The following is a 26,870-nucleotide window of genomic DNA, read 5'->3' as shown; positions in this document are numbered from 1 at the left end:
AATGTCTCAGAACCTTGTGCGTGACAGAGATAGATGACTCTGCTATTTCTATTGTAAATAAGAAATAAGGACGCGTTGAACATGTAAAACGTAACGTCCTAAGACAAAACCATTGAGAAATAAATACTTACTCAACACACGATCAAGGCATTATTAAATAGGAAAAATAGCAAGTGCAAGCACAAGTACGACACAGACAAGTGATTATATATATACATATATTTAGATATATAATTGACTTTAGCACAAACACTGACAGACGGATATACTGTTCGTAGCCGCTTATTCTAATAGAAGCACAACACAAGTTAGGAATTTCAAGTTGATGCCCAAGTGACTGGGGATTTTTTTTAATCTATACCTATGTATATTGTTCTTTTTAAGCTTATAATTACAGTGTAAAGTAAGATTTAGGATATTATGTTTTCAGGGCAGTGATAGAAATTAATTATATTAATCGAATTCAAAAAACTTTAAGTTTCGTCTCATAAAATAAAAAAACATAATTATTTTTTTTATTAAAACGGCAAAAGAAAATATTTTTTAGAAAATTTTATTTATTAAGATAAAATAAATATGTATATTTTGATTGGAAAACCAAATTTTCTTAGTTATCATGTATTGTAACACTCGAAATTTAATGAAATTACAAATGATGTAATTATTTATTACTAGCTTTTGCCCGCAGCTTCGCCCGCGATAATTTTCCGGGATGAAAGGTATCCTATGTCCTTTTTTCCATACTTCAAACTACACGTACCTATGTAAAATTTCAAGAAAAATGGTTGAGTAGATAGCGCGTGAAGAGGTAACAAACTTACTTTCGCATTTATAATATTAGTTAGGATCAGGATCACCAGCAGTCACTCGAGCGATTTAGACTACACATAGAGAATTGTGTTTGAAGTGAATGTACAAGATACACAGAAAGGCAATGAACTACGCAAGAAGGAATTACTTAACCACGATTTTAGCCATGATTCATTTTTCAATTCAATTTAATTCTGATCGATGGATCAAATAAACTAATTTGTTTTTTTTTATTATTATTAACCGACCCATATCCGATTTTAGACAAGACAAAATGCAAGTATTGCTTTATCATTGTACATTGAAAGAAATGCAGAAACATGCGGAAAGGTCAAAAACGTGTGTGTAGACATTAGTTGCTGTTATTAAAATTCAATATTATGGATTATAAAAATCTATCACTATTATACTTTCATGTTATTTAATACTTTGTTTTTATAGCAATATCTCATGATTAAAATCGTTAGTCAAACGAAAGAATGGAGAGAAGGGAAGAAAAGTATTATCTCCTAATAGATTTTTCTCTTTAAACTTTATCCTAAGGCTGCCGTGATATGTATACACTATGTATACAAAAATAAATCGCTATACACACTTCCACAACAATTTATAGTCATATTTAACTTTGATTAATTTTTTTAATCAAAGTTAAATATGATCATAGTCATCGCCGTAGTCAATTTGTGTGGAAAAGTTCATTTTATTGGCGCATTTTTCTTTCACATCACAATGACTTAAATACATTTGGGGCTTGAGAACTTAACAAGTTTAAAGTTATATGAATGTTAGAATTTTTTTCAAATATCTTTGAATTTAAGTTTATTAATTCTTTCGCATTAATTTATCTAAAATAAGTTAAAACTTTAAATCTAGAATATAATGCAAGTAATATGCAAAATTCAGATAAATTACAGGGAAAAATATTTATTTCAATGCAACATGCGTAATGATGTACATCATAGGCACAATAGTATATTCGGGCTATTATCCTTTGAGGGTGTGAGATTAGCGAAAGAACATGGTCATATATATTATTTTGTTATAGTATTAAAAGCAACCATTTTAAAATTGTTAGGAAACCATGCAGTCGTAAAAAACTAGGTATAAAAGAATAACCATACTTGCATCAAATAAGCGATTGCAAAAAACAAAAGCAATTTAAATGTCAATGGAAATTAAAACGATGGATAAAATCGAATTATATAAAAAAATATTCCATAACATATAAGCTAATGTGAAATAGATTTTAATTATTTGCACTGTTTTATCGAATTCAAATTCAGAACACGCCGTATATTACATTTGAAATAGAAATCAGCGTGAGGATCAATTAAATAACAACGTGTTGTGTACATGTTGCCCACACCCTTACATCCCAGTCTTATATCTCGACCAACGCTACACTACGTGCCTCTATTCTAGCGTTCAATCTCTAATACAACCTTACGTATTACTATTATCATAATTTTGATGAAAACCTAAACTTGGAAAAGGAAAGAAATTCAAATATTGATAAAAAGATACTATTTGTGCAATATTTAATAATATATAAAAAATAGTTTTTCTGATAATTACTACATAACGTCTTACTAACGTACGTACTAAAGTAACGTACAGAAATTTTGAATTATGCTATAATACAATCGATTACAAAATCGTTATGTAAATTAATTTGAGGTTAGGCTTTCATCAAACTGCGCAGCCGAATGCATTTCCTAACCAGTCACATCACAGCTCCATGATATTTGTCTACAAGCACATTTGATGTACAATAACGTGGACTAGAAACTAGTCCAATGTTATTAAAATATTTTCCTATAAAGCGTTCTGAAAAGCTCAGATGGATTTAATATAACTTTGCCATTTTTATAAAAAAAAAAATGCATGTCATGACTGACTTTCAGGACATATTCTGATAATTATTTCGCTATATTTAAATTGAAATGGAATTGTACAAATAAATGCCAAGATAGACAAGATTAATGTTAGATTTTTACTTAATTACGTATATATTAGTAAAAATGGCAATATTATATCTCGTAAAGCATAATTTGTTTGCGTAGCAACGATAGCTATGTGACTGGTTTAACTAATGACTACGTATATTGCAAGTCTACATTCCTAATGCCCATATTATTCCCATGGAAGATAATTTCATATACCTTGATTACACAATCCTGTGCCACGTTACAAATATTCTTAAAAAATTCATTCGTCATACAAAAATAATTCCTTTCACACAAATTTTCGTGAAGTTGACGATACATTTAGTGCACACACATTGCCTTGATCATGGATAATAATATATCATTTAAATACATTATTTAAAAACAAAAAATATAAACGTAAAAAAATAGAGCAGATTTTTGCACAGCTGTGCTGTGCATTGAAAAACAAGAAAAAAAAAAAACTAACACAGCCGCCGTACGCGTATCAAAATGTCTCAGAACCTTGTACGTGACAGAGATAGATGACTCTGCTATTTCTATTGTAAATAAGAAATAAGGACGCGTTGAACATGTAAAACGTAACGTCCTAAGACAAAACCATTGAGAAATAAATACTTACTCAACACACGATCAAGGCATTATTATATAGGAAAAATAGCAAGTGCAAGCACAAGTACGACACAGACAAGTGATTATATATATACATATATTTAGATATATAATTGACTTTAGCACAAACACTGACAGACGGATATACTGTTCGTAGCCGCTTATTCTAATAGAAGCACAACACAAGTTAGGAATTTCAAGTTGATGCCCAAGTGACTGGGGATTTTTTTTAATCTATACCTATGTATATTGTTCTTTTTAAGCTTATAATTACAGTGTAAAGTAAGATTTAGGATATTATGTTTTCAGGGCAGTGATAGAAATTAATTATATTAGTCGAATTCAAAAAACTTTAAGTTTCATCTCATAAAATAAAAAAACATAATTATTTTTTTTATTAAAACGGCAAAAGAAAATATTTTTTAGAAAATTTTATTTATTAAGATAAAATAAATATGTATATTTTGATTGGAAAACCAAATTTTCTTAGTTATCATGTATTGTAACACTCGAAATTTAATGAAATTACAAATGATGTAATTATTTATTACTAGCTTTTGCCCGCAGCTTCGCCCGCGATAATTTTCCGGGATGAAAGGTTTCCTATGTCCTTTTTTCCATACTTCAAACTACACGTACCTATGTAAAATTTCAAGAAAATTGGTTGAGTAGATAGAGCGTGAAGAGGTAACAAACTTACTTTCGCATTTATAATATTAGTTAGGACCAGGATCACCAGCAGTCACTCGAGCGATTTAGACTACACATAGAGAATTGTGTTTGAAGTGAATGTACAAGATACACAGAAAGGCAATGAACTACGCAAGAAGGAATTACTTAACCACGATTTTAGCCATGATTCATTTTTCAATTCAATTTAATTCTGATCGATGGATCAAATAAACTATTTTGTTTTTGTTTTTTTTTTATTAACCGACCCATATCCGATTTTAGACAAGACAAAATGCAAGTATTGCTTTATCATTGTACATTGAAAGAAATGCAGAAACATGCGGAATGGTCAAAGACGTGTGTAGACATTAGTTGCTGTTTTTAAAATTCAATATTATGAGTTTTAAAAATCTATCACTATTATACTTTCATGTTATTTAATACTTTGTTTTTATAGCAATATCTCATGATTAAAATCGTTAGTCAAACGAAAGAATGAAGAAAAGGGAAGAAAAGTATTATCTCCTAATAGATTTTTCTCTTTAAACTTTATCCTAAGGCTGCCGTGATATGTATACACTATGTATACAAAAATAAATCGCTATACACACTTCCACAACAATTTATAGTCATATTTAACTTTGATTAAATTTTTTAATCGTCGTGGCTTTTGAAATGCTGCCAATAACTCATTTCAATTAATAATAAAAAATGGCACATCATAAAAATATGTGGATTTGTTTCCAATAGTGTTGGCTTATCAAAAAATAATTACAATAATAATTTACACGAACGTGTGTTATTATTATGTATATATTATATAAAAATTAAATAAGTACAAATGTAAATAATCGACATTTCAAAATCCACGACGCCATTTGCCTATCTACTGCGTCATTGCCTTAGAGTGTGACACTCAACGTTTGAACAACACGAACAACTTTATCTACCATATTGTCATTACATGTAACGGTGTGAAAATACTGAACGGCGGTGACCGAAGCGAGTTTTGTTGTTCGGTCACAGATTCACTTTATTTAAAAAAATATATAGGTACAAATATTTTTTATATATTATTACAATATATAATTCTATCACATGCTTTGACACTCTACGTATTTAACATAAAAAAATATTCATACATTTATCCATAAAATTAATTACTTCAATCATATCAATTACTTTCATATCGATTAGCGTTTTTAGTCGAATAAAAAGCTTGATAATTAAGAAAATTAATTTATAAAATTTCGACGACCAATGTCAATGATAAATACGTCATATTTTTCAATACAGGCAATATTGAGAATCCATATATATTTAATTTCGCTGTGACCGAACATACAATTATATTATGTGAACTATTTTTAACATCGAGCGCCACTTGCGCACGGGAAGCTCAATATACCGAAAGCTTATAGTTTCCAAGTGCTCATCAAATTGCATACCTAATTGCTATCGTCTAAAATATTATCCTATACCTTCGCGCCAGTCTCCGAATTATATTATATAATTGTAAACACTTATAATACGTACGTATTTTACAATCACTGTAAATAATGACGAACGAACAGAAATCACAGCATAAGATCACGATCAATAAAATAAAATAATTAAAATAAGCTTTTTATCAAAATTTCTTTTCAGTGAGATCTCGTTATAAAAATACGCATTTTTAATTATTGCAAAATATATAATTTAAAAAATACTATTTAAAAAATTTGATTGATTTGATGAAATCCGCAGTGTTGATTGATCGTAGATAGGTATTGCCTATACTACGTTTAAGAAATTAATTACTTAAATATTAATTTGAAAAAAAAAACACATAAGTAATCTTAATTAAATAAAATCTTAAGGTTAGATTAAAGTAAAATTTACCAATTTCAAAAAATCCTGAAATATTGATTTTAATATCCCTTCACACTGCAAACCATCTATGGACCTTAAAATCTACCAACAGTAACAATTTTAAACGTTAAGCAATAAGAACCCTAAGTTGCCAAAGTAGAAAATAAAGCGTTAGTGTCAGACTTTTAACCAACTATACATATTATACAAAATGCAAGCGTCAGTTCTTTTAATAATAAATAAATATAAAAATTCGGACAAGCGGGCTACTTTCTATGACAATTTCTTAAAAGTCAATGCTTATAAGTACTAGATACGATCTCTCTCAGTGATTAGGTAAAAGCTAAAACTGTATAATCGAATCATTTCTCAAAAATATGTTTTTTTACCCGTGAGTTTGTAATTGGAAAAATAATTTTTAATAATATAAAAAAAGATAACTTTCAATAAGTTTTCAATAAATATATTTCATTGTTAGTTATAGACAACTGAATATAATTAAACTACTTGACAATATAACTGAACTAAATATAACAAAACCAAATATAACGCGATCTATCGAGAAGTTCTTTGTACATTTTTTGTATGCGAAGTGTGAAAGTTTAAATGTTTGCAAATATATGAAAAAAAAACATATTTTTGAGAAAACTGCCTTAGATATTAAGTCAAACCCGAGAGTGTAGCATAAGAACCAGTAGCATATTCTATCTCATCGACCAGATAAAACAAGTCTGATATGTCTTCAATTTTGGGCCAGTTTTTACTTTTACAATACGTACACATACATACATAACAAAAAAATTGTAATGCTTAAAAAAATTATTGTATAAAAAAAGTTATAACATTTGGTTTATTTCTTAAATACGTGTATAATACAGCAAAATATATATATTTGTATTATTTTTAATCTCATTTTCTGGCCCAAACAACAAACCTCTCAAAAACTCACACCCAAAGCGGCGTCAATATAAATCATGACATCGTCCCGGAATCGGTTCGATAGAATATCCTCAGGTTAAGAATAGACGAGAATCAGACCCTCCGCGGCTTCCCTGGCCCGGGGCACTCCGTCGACCTGATGATTGAAGCTGCATAGGGCTGCCGAACCCTCACAGGGTCACTTTCCATAAATCCAGGGTTCAAAATTATATTAGGCACTAATTCTATTATATCTTCATCATCGCCGTAGTCTACTGATGGAAATGGATTATTAGCGTAATACATACCGTCACCGTATATGTGTAATGTTTGTTTGTTAGTGTGCGGCCCCGTAGTCCAAGCGTGCGTTCCAAGCGAGTGCGATAGAGGGGAAAGAAGAAAAAAATTGAATGAATAAAATGCAAATATTGCTTTATCATTGTAAATTGAAAGAAATGCAGAGACATGCGGAAAAGATCAAAGTATACACTGTGTGGACATTAGTTGATTTTTTTAAAATTCAATATTATGAATTTCCCTTTGTTTTTAAAATAGCAATTGCCCCAAACTAATGTGTACACAGTAATGCATATATTTACTTTAATTTTGTTAGGGCTATTTAATTTTAAACTAAGAATGTCTCAAATTTAATTGGAAAAAATATACAAGACATATGAATAGGACAGTTATATCGTAAAATTCTATTATTAGTCCTATAAAAGTATTAAAACGAATGACACCTTATATTATACACATGGAATTTAAGCAATCATATGTTTTAGAAATGATTGATAAAACTCCATAATTCCTGATAAAAAAGAAAAAAATGCATTCTACGACAATAACTCCTTGAAAATTCTATTTTAACTAGTCTAAGATTTCTATTTAAAAAAAAAATAGCATTTACTAAACCTGTATTTACACTAAATACTTAATCAAAAGTTATTCATATAAGCCTGGAGGTATTTAAAATTTAACTCTCAAATGTTGTCTAGTCCTAAACAAGAATAGCAATATAAACTTTCTGCATACCTTAGTGGTAATATAATAACAAGGTAGGTATGTATGTATAACATATTCAAATTGTTCTGTCTCAATTTCATTTAATAATGGGTAAGCTAAAGGTATTATAGAAGGCAAAATTGAAATCATTCACCTCATTAAAGTTATTTTGTAATTATCGTGAATACAATCTTTTAAATATTAATAATTGATTTTACATGATAAATATTAATAAAGCAGTTGGACCATTGCGATTTCATTTTATAATTAATTAACCTATTTAAATAAAAAAAAAATACTTTTACTGAAGATTGCGAATATTAACTTATTTTTATTTATTTTTAATTGTTTATTACTAACAGTTTAATTTACAGTCCCAATATAAGCTATCTTTTTAACAGTACCAAGATTAACAGTAGAAAAGTTTAAATTACACAAGTGGTCCGATATTTAAATGGTAAATGGTCCTGAGTTGATCATAAGAATAGTGTTAGTTATGCGTAGATATAACCAAATAGATAAAACTCTGTGCTAGATAACAAGCATTTATTTTATTAAAAAAAGGTATGGAAATACAATACATTTTGTACGACAGGTCAAGTTTAGGCAAGAAGCTAAATTCGTTACTATACCATGTGTGCAGATTAATACTTATTTAATATATATATATATTTTTGGAAGATATATAGCGTAATTTTATTATAAATTGAGATTAACCCATCGATCGCAGAGAATTGCGACACAATATATACCTGAATAATTTTTTGAACGGCACATTTGCATCGGTTCGTAAGGTAGACGTGATTTTATTTTAACATTAAAAATAACTTTTATCAATAATATTAAATATCTAAAAATGTACTTAAAAACGTGTTATTTTAATTAAAAATAAAAATAATGCTTTGGCAAAATTTTTGCGTATACAAAAATGGAAAATACTAGTTTGTCACTAACGATAAAAATATCTAAATAAATTTACTCTAATCAAGAGTTTCGTCACCTTTGTTATAATTTATTTATTTTCTACAGAAAGTTAGCGTTGTTCTTAGGCCTAAAACGCACTAGCGGCCTGCCGCGATGCGGTATGCCGATGCGGCAGGCCGCAGCATATACGGTCAGCCGTAACGGCACGCCGTATTCCGGCTAACCGTATGGTCTTGGCTCACTGCGGTCTGCCGCAATCGTCAGTGCTTCTAGAAATTTTGCACATGATGGACGTTGAGGAAGTTGCGGCAGTCATTTATTTATATCATCGTAGAAAATATCGTCAAAAAAATAAACATAGATTTTGGATACATCCTCTATTGGTGACACGACATGACGGCAAAGAGTTTAATATTTTTATTTCAAACCTAAAGAAATTTGAAGATAAGTTCTTTGGATACACTAGGATGTCAGTAAAATCGTATGAAGAATTATTAACAAAACTATATTTAAATATTCGTGGCCAGGATACACGATTTCGGATATCTATATCCCCGGAAGAAAAGCTCATTATAACCATCAGGTAAGAAAACAATATATTAAGTTGAATCACATTTATTTAAGGCACATAGAAATAGAATCACATTAACAAAAAATCTACGGTGAATTAAACAATTCAGACATCAACGAAGCGTCGTCTTGGCTAGCAGATTCCTGAGTTGCCTCTTCAGTTGTATCCATTGAGTGCGTGGATGTACCTGGTAGATTTTGACGGTGTTGGTAACCTGTAGTTGTGGGTTCTCTATTATTGAGTCTACTCTCATACCCTCGGCCAGTGTAGTCACTATCAAGTGTTTGATATCCTCTTCCAGCATATTCACTTTCATACATATGGTTTCGATACCCTCGATCAAATTGCGTACTATAATGAAATGATGGTTGTTGAGCATTTCTAATAGCTCTTATGATTTCACATCTCGCTTCCAATTTATTGGATTCTGGAATTTTTTTGAACTCTCTTAAAAGGGATAACAAAAACAACTTGTCTTCGTCATTTTCCATTTCTTTTTTATACTCCAAGTTTTTGTTCAATACTGATACTAATTGTTGTCCAATAACGTCTTCATTATTACTTTTTTTCTTTTTTTTCTGACTAACTAAATTCTGTGATGTTTCATATGGGCCATCATGGTCTTGGGAAAGATTGTTGGCAATGTCTGACTCTGTCTCATTTACCATAGTAGAGTCCTTTAAGAATAATAAAATATTATAATAGGTATATGGGCTTTTATGTTTGGCACCTGAACCGCTTTTCATGTTTTTCATATTTTTCGAAGCTTTTACAAAACTATCTTTAATATTCCGCCATTTTTTCATAAGTACTTTACCTGTAACAATAACCATTTAAATTAATAAAAAAATAATTATGTTTTTAGATATTTGGCAACCGGATGTACATTCGCTGAACTACATTACACATTTCGAATTGGTGCGAGTACAATAGCTGAATTTGTTCGTGAAGTATGTTCGGCAATATGGTTACTGTTAAAAGAATCTTGTTTACCGAAGCCATCTCAACAAAGATGGCTAGATATTGCAAAGGGTTTCTCTACAAGAGCTAATTTTCCGAATTGCATTGGGGCTATAGATGGGAAACACATACGGGTAATAAAGCCGTGCCATAGTGGATCCATGTACTACAATTATAAGCAGTTCTTTTCCATTATACTTATGGCTATATGCGACAGTAACTACAAATTCATAACAATAGATGTCGGTGCTTGTGGCAAATTTGGAGACTCAGCAGTTTATCAACACTCTAACTTTTACAAAAAAATGATAGCAGGAGAACTTGAGATACCAGAATCAGTACCCATATCACAAGTAAATACTATTCCAATGCCATATGTTTTAGTAGGCGATGAAGCCTTTCCCTTATCCACGAACTTAATGCGACCTTATGCAAAACCAAAAAATTCTAATTTAAACACTACTAAGAGAATATATAATTATCGGCATAGTAGAGCACGGCGATATGTCGAATGTTCGTTTGGAATACTGAGCAATAAGTGGCGTATATTCCATAGACCTTTAAATGTGGATATTAGTTTGGCTACTGATATCATCAAAGCATGTTGCATTTTGCATAACTACGTTCGAGACAGAGACGGTTATAACTATGAAGATACTTTAACATGTTACATGTCGCCTGATGTACCAGAAACTCCGAGAACATATAATCGAATAGGTAATAATATCGCTGAAAGAATTCGTGACTCTTTCGCTCAGTATTTTGAACATGAAGGTAAATTGGAATGGCAAGAAAAATATATATAAGTAAATATAATGGCATTAATCCGCAAAATCGCAGGAAATTGCGAATAAAAAGTAGGTATGATGATTGTAACATTGTAACCATGATTAATAAATAACGTAACTTACCGAGTTCTTTCTTTTCTTCCGATGTATCATCTTCCTTTGCATATATATTAATCATTTCCTCCCAACATTTTAACTTTTTATTTCTGTCTGCATAATCAGCGCATTTGCTATCCCATATTGCGGGGCGTTCTTTTATTTCTAAAATGAACTTTTCTGTATCAAAATCCATGACGCGCACGAGTAGCGTCTAGCGCGTGAAACAAGCGACGACGGACTGGCGGGCGGGACGCGGCGTTTGCGACTACCGCGCCGAGTGCGTGGTGGGGATGCGGTGCGCCGCATCATTCAACCGGCGCGGCTCGTCGCAGCTCCGGAACAACCGGAGCGGTTGACGGCTGGCCGCAAATCAGTGCGTCGTTATCGTGCGGTTTCATGTACTAATCGATGTGCGGCCTACCGCAACGGCACGCCGCATGGCGGCCAACCGCTAGTGCGTTATAGGCCATACAATTGGAAATTTATTAATGTTATATTTTTTATTATATCGACATACGATTGACTTTTTGAAATATGATTATGGAAATATTGACCAGCAAAATATTTTTTTATCATTCAGTGATACGACAAAATACGTTGAGTTTTTTTTTTGTTGAATCACTGAGTTACTCAAAACTAATTTTCAATTTTTAGTAAATCTTTTGGAATATTTTATATATTATTAAATTATATTAAAAGTTTATAAATGTATATATATAGCGGCATTATTATAATTTTATGACAAGCTAAATAGTTAAATTGCTATCTTTACCACCATTCGAGGGATTTCTTTAAGCAATTCTATTGTTTTAATTGACATAGTGTAGTACTATTGGTCCGTAATCTATTTGAAATGAAATTGAAAAAAAAAAAAAAACATTATAACTAGGCACTTTTAATTATATTTTTAATATTATTATTATTTTTCAATATTTTAGCAAGTCTACAGCGATAGGTAACTTTTAAAGCGAGTTTTTTTGGTATATTTAAATACTTAAACTAATATAGCGCTTAGCACCAACAGCATAGCGTATTATAATTTATTTTATATTATATGAAGATATTTTTTTTATTTTATATGTTTTTTATAAAATCAAGACTAGTAGTTTAACATTTTTGGAAAATTATTAGTTTTGCGTTTTCAATAAAATTGGCACAAGTGTTTCCATCTAAAGCTCTTGTGCAATAACTACTTATTTAAGTGTTATGGAAGCACCATAGACAATTGAGGAATACACATTTCTAGATTGTTTTTTTTTAGGAATGTAGCAACATTTTTATTAGAGAAATATTATATAGAATGTAGACGACAAATACTAATAAATATATATATATATATATATATATATATTATTGCTCGTAAAAATCCTATTTTTAAATCTATATAATGTAGGAATGTATAACTTATTATCAAGAAATTTAATAACTTACTTTAAAACAATCTAATTTTGTAGAATATTCGATTTTATGAATTTTAGATTTTAAAAGAAGATATAGCTTAAAACCTAATGAATTCTTTAATATTTTCTTTTACATATATAATATTTTATCTCCGTATTTATGGTTTGTTCTTATTCCGTGATATAGATACCGTTCTATACTATACCAAAAACCAACAAGACTAGACGTTAACCATACGATTGGTGTCATGATTTCTTAAAATTTATTACACTTAAATTATAAATTTTCACAGCGCTTTTCAAACACATCTCATTGCAAACAAACATAGGTTTGACAACATAAACGGTCTAATACACATAAAAATCTAGTATTACATTGAAATACGATCTATATTCAAACTAATTTTCATAAAAATAATTTTACCTATGAGCGGACTTATGCAATACTAAATTCATAGACTTAATAAACATTAGACTTGCCCAATAATTCAGGAAGACAATATTTTTTCTTTTAATAATACTTTAAGCGACTGCAACTACGGTACAAGTACCAATACTTAATACATTGCTCTATGGCTTTAGGAACATGTTATTACGTAGCTGCTAAAAGCTTGTATGAACATTACACTTCTAATTTATTGAGCAAATCTAAACTCGAATAAATTGAATTATCTTATTCGTCTAAAATTATTATTGCAAGGTATAACAATGTTAGCTTGTACTATGGCTAGGTTAGTGCTATTTAAAAAGTCTGAAATTTTAAAATGAGAGCTGTATTAAAGATATTAATATTTATATTGTTAATTTAATTCATTAATCGGTCAAAGCTCTTTGATCGATTCTATTCGAATGTTGACTCAATCCCAACAAAATGAAATCGTAAAAGCACATATAAGCACTTTAAATCTTACAACTTCATATTATTCTCCCAAATGCGCTATTTAGAGAACTTTACTGTATATATATCTAGTGTACTATATTTTTTTCGATTATCTTTATATAAAAATCTATTTATTTACTTTTAGTAATCATAAAGTGTCGGCCTCCGAAACGAGAGAGCGCCCGCATAAATATTGACGAAACTAGCAAAATTACTTAAAATTTAACACCTAATGGAATATCTATACATTATCGCGAAACAGTTCGCCGAAGTTTGACGGATTCGACATACGCTGCTGGTTTTTTAATGCGGCAAATAAAATTCCTCAAACAGATCACGCAACGTACGTGCATTGTTGGCACCTGTCGACGATAAGTATGGCGCCGGTATAATGTCACCCGGGGCACGAAAAAAGTGTATTATATCCTCCGAAACGATATCGCGAGCAAAATTATCGACGAACCTAGCAAAATTGATCCAGCATCAGCCGCGCGTTTGATACATAAACACCTGGCCATAGCACAGCTAACAGAATAGGAAGTACAAGCGCGATAGGGGCGCGTGCTATGGCGTGGGCTCACCGGATCGCCTCCACTCCCGGCACAGCACCGCGCAAGTCCCGGCCGCTAGCACGACCAGAGTGCCCATTACTACGCACACTGCGGCCACCCATGTGCGAGTGTCGAACTGCGCCGACTCTTCCGGGAAGAAGTGCCTGATCAGCTCTGGAATGGGTTAAAATACAATCGTTTGTGACTTTTGCACTTTTACAAGCTTTTATATTTAGTTCCTGCAATCTAAATCTTGAAAGTTACAATTTCATCCTCTTCCATTTGTCCTCTCTCTCTCTCATCTGAGCTTCCTCAGCCGTTGAGCGTCGGAACCAAGGGTCCGTGTTCGTACTTTTTCGTCTCCACTTCGCACGGTGGTCAGCATTCCTAGTTCTCAGACCCATTGGCACGCATATGATCCTTGATGAAATAATACATACTATTCCTTTTTCCCCCCACAGGAACCTAATCGAAGTACACGTAGTCAGGAAACAGTCTACATTCACATTTTTATGTGGATTCGTCTTTATTTTCGAGTGTGTCATTGCTAACACTGAACTGAAGGCAAGAATTTTTCTTCTAAGAACTCTCCAACTGGAAGATTAGCTAGGATATAAGAGGATAAAGTATCAGAGCCGACCTGCTTCCTGGTCGCTGTACAGAGTAGTGGCGACGACCTCTACCGGTGGCCCGGGGCCCAGCACGTTGGTGGCCCACACCCGGAACCAGTAGGACGCATTCGTGTCCAAGTGGTACACGTCGATTTGGCGCTGAAAATGAACAAATGACGTTGACATATGTGTAGTGTATTGGTCTAAATATGTCAAAGTTTTAAATATGTCAAAGTGTATTGGTCTAAATATGTCTAAGTATCTTATAATAATGGCTGTAACACTGAGCAGGGGCTCGGTTCACGGAAATACGTCTTAATGTACAGATCCAGAGATATTCCCATTTACTACAAGATTTTTCCCGCGGCTTCGCCCGCGTGAAATTCCGACGAGAACAGAAATATTTCCGGGATGAAAGGTACCCTATGTTCTTCTCCATACTTCAAATTGCATGTATGCAACTTTCAAGAAGATTGGTTGAGTAGATAGAGCGTGAAAAAGTAACAAACAAACTTTCACATTGATAATATTAGTTGGATTACTAAGAGTGAGTAATTACTATTTAGTGCGGTGGAACATCAGCAAGTCTGGACGTGATGTACAGCTACGTGCGGCCGACCCCACAACATAACCTGCAGGCTTACTCTCGAAATCAATCTCAATCTCAATTTAGTCTCAATGCAATTCCAATCACAATTTTGTTTGTTACTCTTGAAGTCATTACTATTGCGATTGTATTGGCATTGGGATTGTGTCGTAATTGTCGATTCCACTGTACGTCAACATGACATCAACCTGTCAGCCACGGAAATAGAACAAATGAATGAACGAAAACTTTAATAAAAATTATAAAATTTAAGTAATTTTAAAGAAAATTATTTATATTCAGAGGTACTTTTATCAAAAATGCTTATTTCTTACTAATAACATATTTTTTAGACAAGAATGATCAAATTAAATTTTTGAATCGGCTTATTTGGCTGTATGAGTTTATTCCTGTGTCTCAACATGTGTAGAGTTTACAAAAAAAAGTCATAAAACAACCAGCCGACGGCCGGTTACACTTACTTATTAAACCTATACAAAAAGAAATAAATCAATCAGCTGAAGCTGAAAATCCATATTGTGTTTTAAGTGCTCGGCGCTCTTAAGTTTGTGGGACGAAGTTACCAAAAATGAAGTTTAAAGTTGCTACAATATTCACGGCACAACAACGTTGTTTCTTCTTTGTTTACACTCCGAAATCAAGGTACGTATTTTTATTAGTATGTATGTTGTGAATATGTTTATTATTAACTAGCTATTTAATGTTGTAAAAGTGATCTTAAAGTAGAATAATATGCTGGGCTAAGGTTAGCTAGCAATGAAATACTTAAGTAAAGTTAAATATCTATCAATATTAGTCATGTACTAAATCATAATTATTTCCTTTTCATGGTTTAGTATTGGGCAGAAAAGAAGTCTGCCTTGAAGAAGCTGTGCAACGGGCTCAGTCCATGAGGCGCACTGGCGGTAGCTTAGATATGGTGCTAGGGCTGTCACTACTTTTTATTTATTTGTGGCAGTCAGTGGCAGTCATGGGTGGTGGGTGACTCTCTTGCCACAGGTACCAGAGGAATAGCTGTAGACCCCTTTCCACAAAGTAATGTGAGTAAAATAAAAAATTACATTATATTTGTTTATTCATTATAGTATTGGTCTTTCTTATGCCAAAAGGGCTTGAATTTATTTGTAACAAATGTTTATTTAAATTAAAAAAAATACATACATTTTAATAATGATCCGCTGAATACATTCAACATTGAAATAAAAGTTAAAGGAAAAAATTATAGTAAAATAACAGTAAAAACCAAATAATTCATTTTGTACACAATTGTAATATACATCTATGTGCATAATTCAGTTATGTGATATATAATAACTTCCTTTCTTTTGCAGTCTCGCCCTTCTATATTAATAGACCTGCCATCCACATCACAGGCTGCCACTGAAACCCTGGAAATAGAGCAAGAAATTCATATTCATAATCCACAGCCTCCTGTGGAGGCAGGGCTGCAGATAGAACACAGCGAGCAGCAAGGCGAAAAAAGTTTTGTAGGCATTATATGATTCCATACTAATATTTATGAAGTTCTGTGTAGATTTTTAAATGTTATTTAAATAATAATTTATTAATTATTACAAATTATATTAGTGTTCTCTGTATTTTAGGTCAATAAAGATTATAAACAATAAATATATTTTTTTAAATAATGATTGTTTTTATACTTCCTGTGAGGATATTCCCAACCAAATATTACTCATTATCACACATCACATGCTGCCCACAATTGTCGCACAAGATTTGCTCTAGCTTCTATACCCCTTTGCAGCTCTATAGAAGCTCCACCTCTTTCTTGTAGTGCAGGTTCTACATCAACAGTTAGGTCTGTATGTTATTAGGGTTCTCATCATCTTCCACTATTAAATGTGCCCGGTTACACATATTGTGGAGCATGCAGCAAGTGTTTATAATTTTTGTTGCTACAACAGGGTAATAATGTAACACTCTATATTTTATGTGTTTATGCTCGGGCTGTTTAATGCTGCAGTCACATCCCTCAATGCTCGAGATAATGATTGCTGTGACATGGGAGTACCTAGTATCCCGCCAGTCGCAAAGAATGAAAGTGCTACTAGTATCTGTAAACCAAAACCAATTTATTAAACACAGGTTCTTTTGTGTTTCAGTATCACAAACAAACACATAATTTCAAACAAAATTACCTTGTATTTTTTACTGATATCATTTCTCGTTTTTGGAGTTTGCATCAAGGGTTCAAGTTCTTAGCACAATCCATTAAAAAATGCCTTGGTGACACAATAATTTCGCTTAAACTCGTCGTCAGTCATAGCAAGGGTTTTATCGGCGTATCGAGCATTTCTACGCAAATTACGAGTTTCTCGCAAATCCTTCCTATAGACATCACTAAGAATTACGCTTTGCAACACCAAACGAACCATTTTATGCACTTTTTCACAGCTAAAATGTTAACTCAATTCCAACAAAGTTACTCTTTCGCTATTGTTACAATATCCAATAACAACACAATTTCAACGCAATATGGAGCTGTCAAAGTGGCTTCAAGAGTAACGATCTCAAGTTCCAAAACTCAATCCCAATGAAATTTAGTTCATTCAATATCCGCACCAATGTGGCGCTAGTGTTAAATTCAAGAGTGCCAAATGACGTTTCTTGCATTGAGATTGGGATCGAATATTGGGATTGTGATTCGAGAGTAAGCCTGCTGGCCGTGATTAGGAAACTCCACCGAAGTATAGAATTGTATTGTACTGCAGTTTCACAGAAAACACTACAATAATAATATGTATTATTCTTGCAGTTACCTTCAAAATGTATTATTTTTTACATATTCTTCGTACAATAAAGTTATGTTTCTTTCTTTTCCTTTGTTTCAGTTACGGAACGTGGATTACATACGAGTATTCTTCGTACAGTCAACAGCACATCAAGTTACCCTGCATGAACCTCTATGGCGCGGTAATAGCGACGAGTTTGCAATGTATCTGGATAGGTTGATGTGCTGTTGACTGTACAAAAAAAAAGTGTTTTTTTTTTTCTTCTTCTTCGTCTCTGTTATGCAATATTTATGCGACAGCTATCAATTTGAGACTACAGAACTATGAGTTAAAATAGAAGGTTGTGTTACCGAATTGGGGCTGATATGGTTAGGGCTGATGGGCCTCCAAGGCTCCAGGCTGCCGTTGACGGGTGTCGCGGACCTGTATTGAGCGGTGAAGTCTATGATGGGGTGTCCACCGTCACCAGCCACGTTCCACAGGATCAGAGCTAGGATTGTTGACGCGTGGACTGTCACATTCACTAGCGGTGGGGGCTCCGCTGTAAAGATAAAAAGTATGATAGCAAAGTACGCCATGGCCAGAGCCAGGCCAGTTAGAGGGAGAGACACATTTATTTTTGTATATTAGAACAACAGAAGAAGCCGCTTTCTCGCCTTTCCTAAACCCATAGCCACCATACACTTACAAAAACTGATACTGATTTCTCTCCCTCGTCGTGTGTTCCCGGTTACATTCGGAGCTGTGACACCCCAAAGCCCAGGCCAAATTGCCGTTAAAATTGAATGATTTCACAACCGGCCCGTCTGACGTCAACCCTCTTAGTTACCTATCAGCTGTTAAGGTTTTATGGTCCTTAGTCGCCTCATAAGGCATCCACGGGAAGATATGGAGTGATTCTATTCTAGGGCGGAACCACACCCCACGCAAAAAATAAACTACTGAAAAAATCGACCTCCGCTAATTCTATACAAAGCCGGAAGCCAAACGATTAAATCCGAAAATGCACGCCTGTCATTTGTTTACCAATGAAACGTGCTCCAATCGACCATTTGTCAAAACAGACGACCATGCCACATAATTAATTTAATGTCTGTACAAAATTTAATCACACAGTTTGTCAAACTTTGTCGGTTTCGTCGTAGTTTGCTGGTTTTTCTTTGCGATGAAAAAAAGCTCACAAATAAACTTCGCAATGTGCGTTCTTTCGCGTCGACATTTATCTTAGTTGGCCAATATTGAGTAGAAGCCATAATACCGCGGCCAAGCCAATGTTTACAGACGTCCAGTAAACAGTATCGATCTGTCGCTTTATTGGTTTATCGTGATCTGATCCGAGGTACAGACTGCTGTATCAAGTTACCCATGTGTCCTATGTGGTGGAGATTGAGGCGAATTTGCAATGGATCTGGGAAGGTTGTCCGCACACTGTGGATGACACGGCAAGCCTTTGATCTCTGTTGTTACAGTTTATAGGCATTAAGCCCACATTTCATTGAGGTTTATATGGCATGAAAGAATCGAGATCATTAATCATGCTATGTTCAAGATTCAAAAGTTTCAATACATTATGTCTGTATAAAATATGTTAGAATGATGAGTTGACGTCCAAATATATTCCCAGTTTAATCGCAAATTGTCTGCCACAAATTGGTCGTAATTTTTGTGAAGAAGTTGTGAAATTATTGGGTGCAAATCCATCTCTAGTTGGAGTATAATTCAAGAGGCAATTAGACAATAATATGAAGGATAATGCAATCTAGAATGTTCTTAGCTAGGAAAATGTGTGCTCATCCGTTTGGAAATCATCAAATCTTTTCTCAAAGATGAGAGGATGCCAACAACTTCGGAGTTGGGCGCTTCTTGAATTTTCCATTTAGTTTTTATCATTGAGAAGGAACGTCTATCCGTTTCATTAGCTCTTCACAAATTGAAATAAGTATAGGTATCATCTTTTCGTGCATTATCACAGAAAACGCTTGAATTTTTACTATAAATTGTACGGTTAATTATAATTATGTTGTGTTTAGGTACGGCACGCTTCATTACGTACTCATTCACCATCGTATACAAGAGTGAAGATGCGTACAAAATCCTGTATGCGCGCGAATTGCCCAATGGAGCCGATAAATTTGGGCCAACAAGCCAGCGCTTTCATTATACGACCTAGCAGATATGGGTTTGCGCCTGGACGTAAACTGAGCATCAGCGGCTTTGAGATGAGTTTGCGCCAGGGCATAATCTATCTCTGAGAGCAATCCTTCATTCACCTCTGGGTAAATGATATTCATAAGGTTCCGCATAATAAGACGCGCTTGGCTTATTGCAGTTTAGCGGACCGTTTGATGCCACGGAGAGGCATACAGATAAACAGCCATGTTAAAGTTATAACTACCCTCCTGTCGTCGAAGGTTAAAACAGGAATGATCAGAAGAAATTGAAAAATAGAAGTCCGTGGTTTTAAACTTTATATAATAAAGAGTATTTATTACTCCAAACAAGTTTCGCCGATTTAACAAGTGAGTGATCCCGTTACAATAGTAACAAAATTACAGTTCAAATATTTTTTTATAAAATCAATTGAGTACCTCCTCATCACATTGCGTGTTTTGCAAATAAATGATGTACATTATTTCTTCAAGAACAGCCAATGGGCCATATATTTGAGACCCTTTTCACTAAGCTGTTGAATTAAAACAGAAATTTAGATGCCAATTCGGACGCTCCCTCCATATTTAAGAATTTCCCGCCCATTTTTCGTTCAAAGGACGCTTTTTATGTGTTACCCTTTGTTCTGCAGTCTTGTATTAATGTCGAGCCCCTTTGTCTAAAATAGATACATTTTTAACTGTCACAAAAGAATTCGTTTCTGTTCAGCGCTCTGAAAATCAAGTAGTATACGAATGAAGAATTGATATTAGTGATACTTGTCCCATGGGACTACTGGGACGAAATCATCTCAATTGTCCCATCATGGGACATCTCAGTGGGACTAGTGAGATAGACGTGAAAATTATCGTCCGCTCATCCAATTATTTGCCCAATATTATCGCTATCTTTACACACGTGTTACACACACTCAGGGTTGCATTTTTTTTTAAATTTAGGCTTTCGATGTTTCCCACTGCTGGGCAAAGGCCTCCCTTACCTTCCTCCACAAATCCATGTAGAGGGCAGCATGTTGCCACCCCCGCAGGAATCCATCAATATCGTTCCGCCATCTCTTTCGCGGTCTCCTCCCCTCCGGTGGCATGCGGCAAACATCCAATCACAATCCCACTTTAGCTTTGTCGACTTGGTGTCTACGTCTATAATTCGAGTTTAAGAGCGCAATTCGGTGCCACCTTTTGAGAAAATAAATCAAGACAATCTAGTCGGACGGCTAAAAAACCCTTTGCTCCTAGATGTGCAAGAGGGCTGAAGATACAAAAGCTAACCTGCTGTACGTAAGTCTGCGGGACGTTGGTCTACTTTATGGAACTCACTCCCCTATTTCCAATTGTAAGTTATTCGAAATAATGATGATTATTCACCACAAACTGAGTTTCCCGAAAGCGCAGGCGTCGAGGTAGACCACGAACTAGATGGCGGGATGATTTAGATAGGTTTGGGCGTGGTTGGCAACAAATGGCTCAGGATAGAGACCTTGGGAAGACAGAAGGGGAGGCCTTTGCACAGCAGAAGGACACAAAATACAGGATATAAAAATAAAAAGATTATGACATACTGGGACATGCAGAATTATTGCCATATGAAGACTTATCATATCTTTTTGACGCATTTTGAACCACAGGTCTATAGCGTCGTCCCTTGAGGGCCAATGCCAACATTGAAGCACCTATGTAAAATAAGTATGATGGCTACATTTGTGTAGATCTATAATCACTAATGTATCAACTAACGGACAGTCCTCCACAGCTGCCAAGCTACTGTCAGAAAGGATACTCCATTTGGGCTACGTGGATGGATTAGTGGGCCGGATTTCAGGGTGGAAATGAGTACAGTCACTTTAAATTACCCCTCATGAACCCCTATGCGGCGGCAATAACGTCGAATTTTCAATGATTTTGGTTAGCTTGATGTGCTGTTAGTACGAACCTTAAAATGGCTTTATTATTAAAAGAGGCCCGTATTTTTCTGCCGCCGCCGAGGGAAATCAAACCACGTTCCCCGACGCACTAACATTAATTTTTCGAAGTGCTTTAATATACTCATAGCAACGCATAAGTCAACTTATGCGATAAAAGCCTCCATCGAATACGTCATCATATTTTATGCCGATCAGTTTATATATTTCGATTTTTAGTATGTATATTTAGATTTACCAAAATTGTTGCTATATTTTATGGCAATTCATATTGATACTAAGTGTCTTCTGATTCTTTTTGACCTTTTTCCCCACTTATTTGTGGCCTTTCATTTTTTATTTCACTTCCATCCTATTCATACTTTCTTCTTTCTTCTACACAATCTATCGTGATAGTATTTTTGTTTGTCCATTTTTCACGTCCAATGCTCCGTGCATTGGATTGAGGTGATTTTCAATGTAGAAATAGTTGAAGAGTTGGAAAGCGATATAAATAAATAAATTTCCAACACTCAACGGCCCGCATTGAACACTAAGCTTGTATCGCAGGTCCGACACATACAGAAACGGGGACACACCTAGAACCATATACATACATGACTACTAACACCTAGTCGATTTATAAACCCAATATCTTTATCTTAACTTCTGTCTCATAAGATTTCGTTAATGAAAAATAAGGGCTTTGTGTTTGAAATATGGGCCTCATAAAAAAGCGGTAGGATGGTGCGTAGGACGAAGAAAAGAGAGAGACAATTCACTTTATATTAAGTTGGCAACTGTACTAATAAACAATGTGGTCTAATGGTGAATGGTATTTTTTTTTTCGACTAACACATATGTGGTATCGGCAACGTGCGTGTCTCTTTATTATACTGTCTCCGTAGTGCATAATAATAATATTAAAAATAAGACTATTCCAAGAGTCGATGTCAGGCGCGCAGCCGGTCATAAAATCACAGCAGAATCTTCACCCTTGTAATGAGCGGCATCTCAGCCCCGAACACAGTTGTAAACACTCAAAGATGAGAGAAAACTCTTTGATTTATTGAAATTGTTGTAATCTTTCTTTCGTGTTTTCATCCCACTTCTGATAAGCCAGGTCTGTCTGGCTGTATGATGGTCGGTTAGCCAATAAGTAATGACTGCTATTACGCGACCTTCATCACAGATCTACCGGTGATGTCGCCACGCTGCTATTGTAAACAAATTTAACTATTGTTGAATCATATCATTGAGATTTCTGTAGTTGTTACCCATCGTATATTTCGAAGACCTCAGGTCGCTGTAAAGAAATGGACAACACCCAGCAGTACACAATATAATGATGCTTGTGTCGCGTCACAACGGGACCGTAAACAAATATAATATGTAATCACAAGTACAAATATTTGCTTGCAAGTAAAAACTTATCATGGCATTTCCTTTTATACCGCATAGAAAGATAGAATTACAATAGAACTAGCAGCCATCTGTCACTTGCATTATTTTCGCATGTTACTCCCGAAAGTCTAATTAATCATCAAATTTAGTTTTTAGTACATTTTTTAGAAGCACATATACAAAATTTTCCGTTTATTAGCATAGATATAATTTTTCATTATCATTAAAATAGACTAGCATTAATAAAATGACCGACCCCCACCCCAACTCGCTTCTATACTAACGTCGAGACGATTTTATTAGCTCAATTCTAGGGAAGCAATAAAATAAATCATTGAAAGAGGGAAACGCTTTTCGTTAACTACCTATCTGAAGGAAGGGGAAAAATTGAACGAGATTTTTTTATTTAATCCTGAATAACTATTCTATTAAGAGTTCATTTGCTTCTTGAAAAACGTCGTTGTCGTATCAGTTATATCAAAATCCCATGAAATAAACCTGTTAGAATTAAAACCACGAAATTAATTTAGATCACTACAGCACATCCCAATTTATGGGACAAGATGGCGTCAGGCTTTCACGATTTGCCGCGGTATTTGCGCAGTAAACATACAAACAATTTAGCTAATACGCTATTATGTATAAGTGGTATAAGTGGCCATATGATTAAGACTCGAGGAAATCCCTATAACGATTTAAATAGGTAATTGCAGAAGTTTTTCCGTAGTTACTAAATCACTTGGTACGACAAATAGATCGTTCTTCTTCGAGTCGCAATAACAGACTAATTGTATCACTAAGTAGTCTGGCTTCGTGCTGATATAATTTGGTAGGCTGATGACAAGGCAATGCTGTGGATTGCCTTGTCATTGACTTCATTAAGGTCTTCTATGAAGCAGGAGGAGGGACAGTTTGGGCGAGACAACAGACTGAGCCATGGATTGAACCGCTCCAGTCACACAAAGCATTAGTGGAGAAACCCACCTTAATTCGGTATTCTCTGCATTTCACAACATTGCTCAGAGCTCTTCAAACTCATTAGATTATAAGTTATGGTTATTACCATAGCTTATAATCTAATGAGTTTATTATTTATAACAATCGGCGAACTTGGATGTGGAGGTGTATCAACGTACATTGCGTCGATTGTATGTATTCTATCTATTAACGGGAGGAGAAGAAACCTGTAATCTAAACTGAATTGTGTTTTTAGCATACGACACGATGCAAAAAGTGATCAAGATTTGAAATGAAAAGCAGAGAACAGGAGAGCTGTGGCGAATACTAAACCTAATTGTGTACGTAATAAGAAGAAATTATATGCATCTAGAAATTTCCTAAAAGGTTACCTGGAAGAAAATGCTTACAGCGACATGGCTGCCTTTGCACAATTCATTTACGTCATCGTGTTATGCTGTGCTGTGTGATACATTTTGTACTTATCTATACTATAAAATACTTGTACTTCCCCACATTCTCCCCTTCGATGTAATCAGGAACAAAAGATACGAGTACATGCTCCACGCAAACTGGATGTGATAAACTTCCCTCATTGCATCATTAAACTCCTATCTTAAAATGCAATCTTGCGGGATAAGGTACTGGAAGTATTGTATAATCCGTGGATAAGATTTTATGGAAGACTAGCCGTGTCCCGGGGCTTCGCTCCCGTGGGAATTTCGGGATAAAAAGTACTCAATGTGTTATTCCGGGTTATATTATTCCCGTGTACCAAAATTTCATAATAATCCGTCCAGTAGATTTTACGTGAAAGAGTAACAAATATGCAGACACATATGTCCTCACAAACTTTCGCATTCATAATATTAGCAGGATTTGAAATTCTGCTCAGACATTCAGGGTAGCGAGACGTAAAGTTAAATTGATTCTTTAACTTTACGTCTACCTACCCTGAAAGGTTCTTAAGTTCACCAGACTTACCTAGTATGGAAACTCAAAATATAATTTATTTAATTTGCAAGGTACTTTCCGTGTGCTGAGCAAAATGTAAAAAAATATTGTGCAGTATTCAAAAAAATATCGTGTATGTTTGATGAAAGTATTAGACTTGTTTCCGATATCGATGATTGATTGATCGCTTAGCATCCTTTGATGTGTTTTCTTTAAAATGTCTATTGCAAGTATGTATTGTACAGATTATACTTTAGAGAGGTATGTCGCAGTTCATAACAGTCACAGTTGACCTCCGGAAGCGGACGGAATTGGGCTAGATTGTCCGAAATCGATAGGCAGCGAGCCACAGAGCTGATGTGATTTGCTGTAGATATCTGGCTATATCTGAAGTAAGTATATACTAGTACTATATATTCTTTCAGGATTTCAGAAAAACATATATTTTCTTATTTCAATGGTTTTGTTATACATGTCATACATGCTTTTAAAATAATTTTGAAAATAATATTGAGATGAAAAAAATCATGAATCGAGGGGAATTGAACCGACGTTCCTGTCTATCCGGGGCAACGCTCTTAATCACGGAGCTATCGAACTATGGCAAAATAATGTTTCCAGAATTTCAGAAAAAGGAATTGACTTGAGGAAATGGTGTTTTAGCTGACAGAACACCAAGTGTTCCTGGGTTTTCACGTTTCACCGCGTTCAGATCACTCCAGCATCACATAGATGCATGTAGGGGTTAATTAATTAACAAGGATTTACAAATCGAAGTCTCTAGTGAAAATTACTTTGTAAATAGAATGTGACCTGTATCGTTATTCCAGACTTTTCTGAAGAGCATACTCTTCTCCAAATACCTTTTAAAGTCTTTGGCACCTATATGAGATTGCAAAGTTCTCATTTTGCGCCAGGTGATCATATTTTGCAATGTACACATTTCGCGACAGAACCTTTTAAATATACTTAATTCGAATTTTCTGTTGAAACCAACATCGATCTTCTATTTTCCAATTGTAAAAGGTAAATAAAAAAGTCGTTACGACATCGCGTGTCCCTCACCCTAATAGAATTAGAGGGTGTAAAAGGGGTGTGTAAAGACCGCGGTATTAACCACAGAAATTTAATTCCACGCGTGTGACAAGGTAAATCTAATACCAATATGAGATAAATGATTTATACGCGTAAATAAAGGAATTTGTACTTTTTATTTGTACGTGTCCATCTGGTCGTATAATATTTTAAATTTGTGCATGCGTTTGGTCCAATCTTACCTGATGAAGCAAAAATTATGTTTAGTGTCGTATATGTATACATATATATGCATTTGTGACCGGGTGTTTCTCAGAGCGTCTCGACCGCTGCGGTCGCGCTGTCATTACGATCGATTGAAGAAGGAATCATTTCCAAAATCAATCATTCATAAAATGTACATTATCACAGTAATTAATTATCGTTTTGTGCTAAAAATATACTCTGCATTATATTTGTCTAAACATGTGGTTTAATTACCAAAATATTAAAGTGGAGA

General features: G+C 34.1%; 2 protein-coding genes and 2 long non-coding RNA genes across 4 annotated transcripts in view; 2 read left to right on the top strand and 2 right to left on the bottom strand.

Moving 5' to 3' along the window:
• Positions 1–1,499: 1,499 nt before the first annotated feature.
• LOC128674723 (uncharacterized protein) overlaps positions 1,500–26,870 on the bottom strand; it is a 40,698-nt gene continuing 15,327 nt past the window's right edge. The window contains exons 4-7 of the mRNA XM_053753554.1: positions 18,306–18,496; positions 14,625–14,754; positions 14,015–14,158; positions 1,500–7,081 (exon numbers count right to left, since the gene is read on the bottom strand). Coding sequence (XP_053609529.1) covers positions 6,924–7,081; positions 14,015–14,158; positions 14,625–14,754; positions 18,306–18,496 — 623 coding nt within the window. The 3' untranslated portion in view covers positions 1,500–6,923. The remainder of the gene's footprint in view (positions 7,082–14,014; positions 14,159–14,624; positions 14,755–18,305; positions 18,497–26,870) is intronic.
• On the top strand, positions 8,887–11,180 carry LOC128674722 (uncharacterized). The gene is made up of 2 exons (XM_053753553.2): positions 8,887–9,318; positions 10,172–11,180. Exons 1-2 carry the CDS (start codon positions 8,963–8,965, stop codon positions 11,070–11,072), a joined length of 1,257 nt encoding a protein of 418 aa, XP_053609528.1. The 5' UTR covers positions 8,887–8,962; the 3' UTR covers positions 11,073–11,180.
• Positions 9,612–11,315, bottom strand: LOC128674724 (uncharacterized). Its single transcript, XR_010370050.1, has 2 exons — positions 11,178–11,315; positions 9,612–10,123 (listed from the first exon to the last, which is right to left on the bottom strand). It is a non-coding gene; the product is annotated as an uncharacterized LOC128674724 (long non-coding RNA).
• On the top strand, positions 15,629–16,852 carry LOC128674725 (uncharacterized). The gene is made up of 3 exons (XR_008405191.2): positions 15,629–15,844; positions 16,039–16,242; positions 16,534–16,852. It is a non-coding gene; the product is annotated as an uncharacterized LOC128674725 (long non-coding RNA).

This window comes from Plodia interpunctella, chromosome 13 (genome assembly GCF_027563975.2).
Source record: "Plodia interpunctella isolate USDA-ARS_2022_Savannah chromosome 13, ilPloInte3.2, whole genome shotgun sequence".
Taxonomy (NCBI): Eukaryota; Metazoa; Arthropoda; class Insecta; order Lepidoptera; family Pyralidae; genus Plodia; species Plodia interpunctella.
The sequence above is the reverse complement of the archived record's forward strand: the minus strand, read 5'-3'. Positions and strand labels throughout refer to the sequence as shown.

Coding starts and splice junctions, on each gene's coding strand:
- LOC128674722 (XM_053753553.2), top strand. CDS start 8,963: ATGGTCTTGGCTCACTGCGGTCTGCCGCAATCGTCAGTGCTTCTAGAA. Junction 9,319..10,171: donor AAGCTCATTATAACCATCAG/GTAAGAAAACAA, acceptor TTATGTTTTTAG/ATATTTGGCAACCGGATGTA.